Source organism: Kryptolebias marmoratus, linkage group LG1, assembly GCF_001649575.2.
Source record: "Kryptolebias marmoratus isolate JLee-2015 linkage group LG1, ASM164957v2, whole genome shotgun sequence".
NCBI classification, from domain to species: Eukaryota; Metazoa; Chordata; class Actinopteri; order Cyprinodontiformes; family Rivulidae; genus Kryptolebias; species Kryptolebias marmoratus.
The window spans coordinates 15,093,049-15,102,777 of record NC_051430.1 but is presented as its reverse complement, the minus strand read 5'-3'; the positions used below and the strand labels follow the sequence as shown (position 1 = coordinate 15,102,777).

At 37.1% G+C, this 9,729-nt stretch overlaps 1 protein-coding gene across 1 annotated transcript in view; it reads right to left on the bottom strand.

The window, feature by feature from the left end:
- Positions 1-2,669: 2,669 nt before the first annotated feature.
- Positions 2,670-9,729, bottom strand: part of LOC108236435 (GDNF family receptor alpha-2-like) — a 61,381-nt gene continuing 54,321 nt past the window's right edge. Inside the window, exon 8 of the mRNA XM_017417087.3 lies at positions 2,670-5,306. Coding sequence (XP_017272576.1) covers positions 5,181-5,306 — 126 coding nt within the window. The 3' untranslated portion in view covers positions 2,670-5,180. The remainder of the gene's footprint in view (positions 5,307-9,729) is intronic.

Sequence of the window (9,729 nt, the reverse complement as noted above, 5' to 3'; positions counted from 1 at the left end):
GGGTCAAAATTGCAATTCCATAGCTATTGTCTGTTTAAAATGTAAAACATATATTTTAAACCTACATATTCAGATAAGAAAAAAACACTTCCTGTTTAATGAATATATATATTCCATTATTATTGTATTTTTCATATAAGTGTAAATAGGATAGTCTGGTCATTGATGAAGTGATGCTCTGTCAAATAGTTATCAATAGTTTGTACTTAAAGCACGAAGTGTGGAGAAAGAGGCCTGTCTTTCACCAGGCTAGGCTAACAGCTAGCAAAATAAGGGCCTTTCATATTGTTTCCCAAAAATGATATGCTATAGTGTGAAAGAACACTACATTCACTAAGATTAAACCTCTACACTCTTGCATGACACTGTTTGTGCAGTTTGTTGTTGCTTTCGGTTGAGAAAACAGCATCAAGCTAAACAGTTTCATGAAAAAATGTAGAGAGTTAATAATAGCTGACAGAGCGTTCTTTCCACTGGTATGACATTTTTGAGAAAGAGTTGTAGCCATCCATTTTCTTTACCTGTTTTTTCATGCAGGGTTTCAGGGGAGCTGGTGCCTGTCTCCAGCAGTCACTGTGTGGGAGGCAGGTCACACCTTGGAGTCCATCACAGCGCCACACAGAGACAAACGAGAAAAACATTCATGCTCTCACTCCCACCTAGGGACAGACCTAGAGTTACCAATTGACCTAACATGCATGTTTTTGGTCTGTGGTAGGAAACAGGAGTACCCAGAGAAAACTTAATGCTGTTCTCAATCCAAAAAAATGTTATCATCCAGATACATATACTAGTTAATTTACAGTTTGGCTTCCTGTAATAGTACTGCAGTACACTCTACTCAGTGTTAAATTTTTCACGTTCAATCTTAAATACATAGCGCCCATAAAAGTGGGCATGGTGTCAATCCAGTCAAACACATCTTGCTGTAGTGACATCAAATAAATCTAATTTATTATGTAAACGCAAACATGAAATATTGTTTACTTGCTATAAAAAAGTCTCTGTGTTTGTTGGAGGCACTGGGCTGTGTCTGTCCTGGGGTCTGGATTATATTATGTCTGTATTGCATTATGAACTACCAAGGTTGTTCCTGCAGGAGAACTGACAACTCTGTTTTGTCTTTGATAGATTTCATTCTCTGAAATGTTTAATACTGATGCAAAATAAGACTCTTGTTAGTTTTCTCTTCTTTTTATAATCTCAGACAACGAGCCACTGTGTTCATGTTTCGGTGGGTTTATTGTATCTATTTAAAGTGAAAGATTTGGTTTGATCAAACCGACTTTCTGTTCTTGTTTAGCCAAAGGCTCAGATTGTATTCTGTCTTGTGAAGTGCGTTAAACCAGTGTATGCTGTAAACTTTTAGGGGTATATTATGATTGAAAATAAATAAATAAAAAACTGCAGCACTGCCAGGACAAGAGAAAACAAGAGAGACACTTGAGAGGTGAGTGGGATGTAGACATACTTTTCATGCTTTCTTTTGACAGCTGGAACAAAATGATGTATTCTTTGACATATTTTAACATTTCTGCTTGTTTGATATATAAGCTGAAGTTAAAATGGGTAGACAAGCCCGAAAAAAGCGAGCGGGGGGAGGTGAGGGGGTACTTTTCACTTCTTAGAGTTTCAATGTGATAATGAGCCAAGAAATCAGTTATGTTTTCGCAGTTTAAATATTTATCACCCGTCACCTAAGGCAAAAGGGCGAATATGTTTTGCCCGTGTCTCTATGTGCGTGCTGTGTTTCTTTGTATCTTTGTCAATATATCTCATGAACTACTGGACAGATTTTAGTGAAACTTTCAGAAAGTACATCTACAACTAATTAACTTTTGGACTCAACCAGATTCAAGATGGATTCAAGATGGCTAAGTGACCTATGAAAACAGGAACATGGGTATGACTCAGCAAATTTTGCTTATTTTGAGCTAAAATGTTGTGTATCAGTCGCTGAAAGTCATCCCAAACATATACTCTGAGGACAAACACATCTCACACAAGATCACAAAAAAGCACATAAAATCCCACATGACATCAACTGCAAAGTTTGCCCAAAACAGTTATAACATCATAAGATTGTTTTTGTGTAAGGCTCTGACATGAAAGGCTGCGGGTGATATGCATTCTTTCATGGAAAGCTAGTCCTTTAATTTAAACATAAAGTATATATTATATTTACAAGCCTTTTGCCTTTCACTGTATATTCTCTGAAGCCCATAGTTGTTTGAAAATTGCTGCAATTTCCTCCCGACCCCTTTTTTACACTTGAACAACTGCAGTGAGTTTAATTTCACATTTGTGATTCATAACAGAAAATCAGGTGGTAACCTGAGAGTGCTTGGTTCCTTGGCATGCGTTTATGTGGCCCAACTCTACACTTAATGTCCTGCCCAAAGACATAAATGTTTCTACAAAAGTAATGTTTGTGAAAGAAAAAAAAGAAGTCAATATTCATTTACTCCAGGGAAAAGTGATGTAAGCATAAACTTTAAAAAGTGCATTTGTCATCTGCAAACGTGCCAACAAATGTGCGTCAGTCTTCTCTCCACACACAGTAAAGTTTATGGATCAAAAGGAAAAGCTGTATATCATGAGTAAAGTAATATTCCAGTGTATAATTTTCTAATCAAATGGTTTAAAATTATTCATTCTGCTTCATATGGTGTGCTTATATGCTCCTTTAATATTTTTTGAAAATAAATGTACATTAGTTAAATTCAAATGAATCATACCAGTTGTGTTGAATGGCTTTGGCATCTTTTTTTAAGAAGCTGAAGTGAAGACAACTTGTTCTGGCAGAAACTGTGAAATCTGCATTGTGAAGACTCCCCAATTCAAAAGCAACACATTTGCCCATATTGAACAATGACCAGTCAGCAAGGGAACCATTTCAGAGAACAGGTTGACATTTTGACAACTCCGTCATTATGCAGTGGAATCACACCAGCTACAGTGCCACTGAGTTCACACACTGAAATTTTTACATCATACAGTAATTTTACCTTCTAGTATGAGCTGCAGATACAGACTGAGGGAGGAACCATTTTTTAACTTGAACTTGATTTTGATATCAACTTGGAAAGCTCTGTGAATGTTTTTAAATGCTTGCTGGAGCTCCTGTGTCGCTGAACAAATCATGTAAAGAAAAAAAAACCATTTTGTCAATTCTCAAATCTACCTTTGTTGTGTGTTCTCCCACAGGTATCTCAGGGATCAAACTTTATCGCAACTACACTCACATTAAAAAAAATAAAAACTACAAAAAATGAATTTAACCTTTCTAAAAACAGTTTAAATGTTTCAGGTTTAGAACTAGATTTAAAATAATTTTTGTTTGGTCACATATTGAACCACTCCAATAAGGATAACTTTACTCTCAAAAACTATAAAGTACAGGTAGCGTTACATCCTTAAAATTATAGTTCATATCTTTGTGTAAAATTAGAGTTAATTCTGACGGAAATTATGAGCTGATGGCTGGTTTGAGCTGTATCAAGACCAAAGTGAGTTGTTGTCACCCTAAAACAACTTCAAATATAAAAAAAAATCATAATGGTTTGTGCAAATGCTATGTTATAAACCTTTAGACTGCTGTCAATTTAACAATATTGTTAACTATTGTTAAATTGAGTTGTAAATTGAGTTGTAAATTGAGTTTTTCTGCTGTAATGATAGTTTAAATACACTATCATTACAGCAGAAAAACTATAATATTCCTACCAAAAGCAGCTGTTACTTGCTTTTACAAATAGCTTTAAAATTCTAGGTAAATAAAGTAAAGTAATACTGATGAAAATCTAAAAGTTCATAAAATAGCATTAGCATATTAAATTTCTAAGACTGGTCTAGGTCTAGGAAGTAGCCATTAGCTTGTCAGTATGGTCAGAATTCATCATTATTTCTTCAAACTGATGTAATTCAAATAGCTATTAATTACAGGTAAAATATTATTTTTTATAATCTCTCAACAGAACCCCACTTCAAAAGATCTGTACAATGTTTTGACATCACAGGGGGAATATTTGATACTTTACATAAGTTTGTATGCATGCTAACACACGCCCACTCTCCAACACACACACTTTGCAATAGGTTTGTACACACCCCATAAACATATGACATTCACTCACAAATTATGGTTTTCAAAGATTGAGCTCATTTAATCTCGTCACTTTATACATTTGTGATTAAACTTTAATAGACAAATATAAATGCAGATAATGAAGGCCTTCCATTGGTTCCATTACTGAGCAACCTTAGCATACATTAAAGTCCTTTCAAGGTACTAGATATCACCGAATTACATGAAAGAAAAGTGTTGTTTATATACATAGAGACTGGATTATACACATGTGCAGGTGGACATATGGTGAACACCCACAGTCAACAACAATATCTTAAATGACCAAGTAGCCATTGACGTTAAACATTTCCAGCTTTAGTTCTTTTTGCCATCTGCTTAAAGAGTATGTTGTAGCAACCAAATGAAAGATCCGTACTGCAGATTGATTATGGTCACAGATACTAAACCAACACTTAGAACACTGAGTAGGCTTTACAGTCTTTAGACTTTACACTAGTGCTGAAAAGACAGAATGTAATTATCTTCCATCCACACCCATAAATTTGTGATCTGTTCACCCAAGAGAAGATTAAACCAAAACCCAATTCAAGACAAAAAAAAATAAGACTTGTTCTTTTTTGCTCCACACTCTGTAATATTTACCTCATGCTCCTTCTATTTCTTTCTGCAACCATCTTTTTTTTCTGTCAATCCTGTCATTTTTTTACTATTGTTGTTCATTAATTCCCTTCCTCTTTGAGTGAGATAAGTCTTTGTTGCTGCTTCAGTCCTCCAGGTTTTAGCATCTCAGGCAGAGGAAGAATTGCGCAGAGAATGACCCTCCTGTCCTTTCTTCTGCCAAAGGTTCTTTGTAAAGCCTTGCTCTCCATCATAAGTGCGGACAGATCACATGAACAACAAACTCACAGTTGTGAAATTTTAATATTTGCCGTGTTCCTCGTCCTTTTGTTCTTCCTCTCTTCACAAATGCCATTTATGTCAACTGTCAACAGAGATTCGGCCTTCTTTATATGAGTCTCAGAAATGACACCTTCTGCTTTTGGGATCGACTTGTGGATGCATGACCTCTTTTTTTCTCCTCCTGGCACTTCTACAAGACATGCTGAACCAGGATCAGAGCCAAAGCCAGGCTGGGAAGCAGAGCCAAGACGTTGGCACACAGATAGAGGGAGCGAGCCTCTCCCCGGGCCAGGCCACCACTGCTTTGTTCAACATTCTGGGTAGACAGAAAGACACACAGAGAAGGACAGATGTACAAAGGTTAGACATGATTCAGACACTTGTGTTGTTTTTCTTTTTTTTTTCTGTCCTGGCATTTGATAATGGATTGGAGGAGATAGGAGTGAGGTGAGACAGGACAGGGTCAGTGCTGAGGAGAGGAAGAGGAAACACAAATAAGAGAGTCAGAGTGAGAAGTTACATGTATCCGTGGCAGATCCGTGTTGGCATGAAAATTAGGTGTTTGATCAACCAAATGTTTTGATACGTGAAGTATATTTCAAGCCTCCGCTGCTTAGTATGCTGCTTGCTTTTTAAACAAGTTGGCAACAAAGAAAAGCTTCTTGTAAGCATTATTTTTTTTTTCTTTTCCTAAACACTTTTAAGTTGTGCCAGCAAGTTTTTGAACAGTTTTTAAAGCTATCATTACAGACTTTATTTACAAGAAAAACATGCTACCATGCCAAATGTACATTACAGAAGCCAGCAGCGGCTTTGGGTTTCTTTTCAATCTTTCATAAGGCATATCTCACTGAAAATATGGGCTGAAAAAAGCATTCCCAACACCATATTGTTTGACTGTGTGTAATCAAAACACTGCAGTGCTCCTTTTCATGTACAGGAGAAAGTAACTTTATGTACAGTTGGCAAAACGCGTATGCAGTTTACCACATTAGGACGGTGAGAGGGAGGCTGGAATCAGACCAGATATTAAATTCTGTGGCCTCCAGAGTTCCAGTTTTATCTTCCCACCACAATGGGCCTCATTATGTGTCCTTCCATAAAGTTGTTAGCATTTTGAGCACTTTTCCAATTTGCTCCAATTCTTGTTACATCAAGCATAACCATTTGTCTTCAAGTTAAAGAAGTCCTTCTCAATCTGAAGAGGCACCATTTTCAGTCCAGCAGAGCATTACACAGGCACATCATAGGGAACATGAAATATTTTCTCCTCCTCCACCCCCTCCTCCTTTTTCCCCACACTTCATCTTCACCAAAGCAACCTTTGCAAAGATTACACTGGTCCATTTCCCTGTACACAGGAAGAAAAAAAAAAAAAGAAAAACCAGCAGCGACTTGGGTGTTATCTACCAGCTCCTCATCTTCCCCCAGAACAAGGTAACTTATAAATGAGAAAATAAATAATGATGCAGGGAAATAGTGTTGAATTATATTTACAAGGAAGATGCATTTCTCCTGTTAAGAAGGGAGGAGAGCATGAAGGAGAAAAAGAAAAAGGGCTGCTCTTATCACAGCACCTTGGCTTGTGCATTCACTTTTCTCTAAGAAATTATTAAATTGACAAGCACCCAAAAAATTGGGGAGGCTGCTTTATAACATAAGTCAATTATAAATTACAAATCATTTACAAAACATTCAAAATACATTTGCGCATGAACAAAGTCTTTTATTAAGTCATAAACGAGCAACAAAAATCATCAACTAAATACTCGCAAATGACTTACAACTCAATGTTATTACAAAGTATTATAAAAAGGGGGGGGAGCGTAAGGACAGCTTGACAATGCACCAAACACATCCGCAACTAAAAGCCAATTAATTAGCGAGGGCAGTGATGTGTGGCAGCAGCCTGTTGACATGAGTCCAGATCTCTGGCTGCAGCCAATATCCACACATCCGCGCAGGCTTGTGGGAAGGTACGCACACTCATAAACGGGTGACTGAAGCACAAACACATGCAAAACAGCGTGACAGGACACAGCCAGTGTCAAAACATCTACACACCCACAGAGAGAGAGTGAGAAAGGGGGAGAGAAAGAGAGGACTGAGAGCAATCACATGTGCATGCCGTAATCTGCTCAGGATACATCTGACTTTTCATTGAACTAACTCCTCCTGTTGAGATCAATTTTTATCGTCAGTTAGAACACTGTCAAGTTTACAGTAAACAGGGCTGCATTTCCCAAGGCGAGTTATCGAGTAATCAGGTTATGTAGCTTCTGTCCACAGTCAGTTCCATTCAACTGAGTTGAAAATGAACAGTGAGAGAATTACACTGGAGCAGTGGCAACACAAGCACGCAGCTCTGAAAAGAAAATTGAGGTAATTTTAGGCATTTTTTGGATGCTTATAAGTGCACTACAGTTTCAGTCAGGATTTGAATTATATTCTTAATATATATATTTGTAATTGTTTAGTTTCTGCATCATATATCAAAAAACACAAAGCATAGGAAAACATTTGCCTCTCTCCATGTACACACATAAAAAGAAACGTTATAGCTGACCCCCTCTTACTCAGCTTCATTTCACTCTTGCTGTTAAGTACTTGACTGCAGTCCAGTGTGTTGATAGATTTGAACAGTGCACAGCACACCTGTACGCAAAAACAAAGATTTATTTTTTGGTAAGAGGTCTGCTCATATTGCTGAATTTTCCCCTCTAGTTTTTGGTCCTTTGAAAATTTTGGACGGGTATCAAATCGGTGTTTATCAAACAACAGGTGACTAGTCTCTCCCACGTTCTCTCACAGGGAAGCTTTCAGAGCAACAAACAGAGTTTTGAAGACTACATTTTATGCAAGACCGACTTCAAGTTCTTGTCTTAAACGTCTAATTCTAACAGACCTTTTGTTGCCCAAACCTAGTCAAATGGTGAGGGAGAACAAAAGGCAGAAACTGCATGTTTCTGAGGCATAAACTGTACCGTCACTGGAACTGAACACAAATCTCCCAGATAAAAAGAAAGTCTGAGCATATTTTCTGACTAATAAGTCCTGGGCTTGTGCCATTGCAGTTTCAAAACACAGAAAATGGCAACACAAGAAACAAGGCAATTGTACATTGAGTACTTGGAGTCTATGCAAACTTAACATGACAGCGTTTTAATCTGGCGACTGGTTGGATACAGATCAGAAGTGTAAGAGTGTTAAATGGAAGTGTATCACTGATGCTATAAGATCAGTCTTACTGTCATGGTTACTAATCAGGCCACTGCTAATAGATCGCTGCAATATCACAATTTACTACTGCGTTAATAATTTGATTTATTAAAAGTATCCAAATCATTTACACATGATTTCTTAAAAAAGGTCAAGTGTTTGTTTATGCAAAAAAAAAAAAAAAAGACTCAAAGCAAGTGGGACATGGAACAGAGCTCCAGTAAAATGTGGACTGGTGGAAGTTTAAAATGAACTTGATTGTGTATTACAAATTATATACACAATTCAGTTCAATTCAGTTTATTTATAAATAATCAATTTGCAACAAAAATCATCCCAGGGCACCATATACCAAAAATAGTAGGTTCAAATTTAGTTCAGAACAAATCCAGATTCAAATTTAGAGTAATTCAATCCAATAATAATACACTGCGTTCACATACAATATAAAATGCCAATTAGTGAAAAGCTGTCTAGCTAACAAAGCCAGCAGATTGCATTGAATTTTCCCTTTCGTGCAATCCCTCATCCTGAACAACAAATGGTGATGGTGGAAAGGAACAACTTCCTTTTAACAGGAAGAAACCTCCAGCAGAACCAGGCTCAGGATGAGCGGCCATCTGCCTCAGCCGACTGGGGTTTGAGAAGACAGGAAAGAGCTACAGAAGGATTGGTCCAGATGTAGCTTCTATGTAAAATTTTGCAAAGAACCCAAAGTTAGTGACAGCAATAATTGCAAATGGAAAGTGTAGAGTATGGAGAGTAAAGAGAGCAGAGTGAGAAAATGGGATCAGTATGTCCTCCAGCCGTCTAAGCCTATAGCAGCATAACTAAGGAACGGCTCAGGAAACCCAAGCCAACCCTAACTATAGGATTGATCAAAAACAAAATCTTAAACTTAGTCTTCAAAATAAAATATTGTCAACCTCACAAACTATAAGTTGGTTCCACCAGACAGAGCCTAAAAGCTGAGAGGGCTGCCTCCTATTCTACTTTTAGACACTCAAAGAACCACAAGAAAATTTGCAGTCTGAGAGCAAGATGTTCTGTTATTTGAAATTTGAAACAATAAGCTCTTTAATATAAGACAGAGTTTGATTGTTGAGCTCTTTATATGTTAGAAGTAGCAGTTTAAATTTTACAGGGAGCCAATTGAGAGAAGCTAAATTTGGAAAAATACAAGAAAACAATAGCTACTAAAAAAAAAATGACACTAGGAACCTTAAAGTAAATGCAGGAAATGGGGATATTTAAGCACCACAGAGATCAACCGAACCTAATCTGGAAGCATGTTTAAAATAGACAAAGCTTCAGCCCACATGTTTACTCTTTAAGCATGCCAAAGCCCACAACAACTGACATGTTGAATAAATATGCATGTAAATTGGCTGAAAAAATATTGTGCAGCATATAAAAGAGCAGCATGACTGACACGATCAGTCCCAGGCTGCAGATTATCCTATACTCTGTAAATATGATAGTGTCTATCCATCCATCACACACCTTGTCTTTTGTTTTTA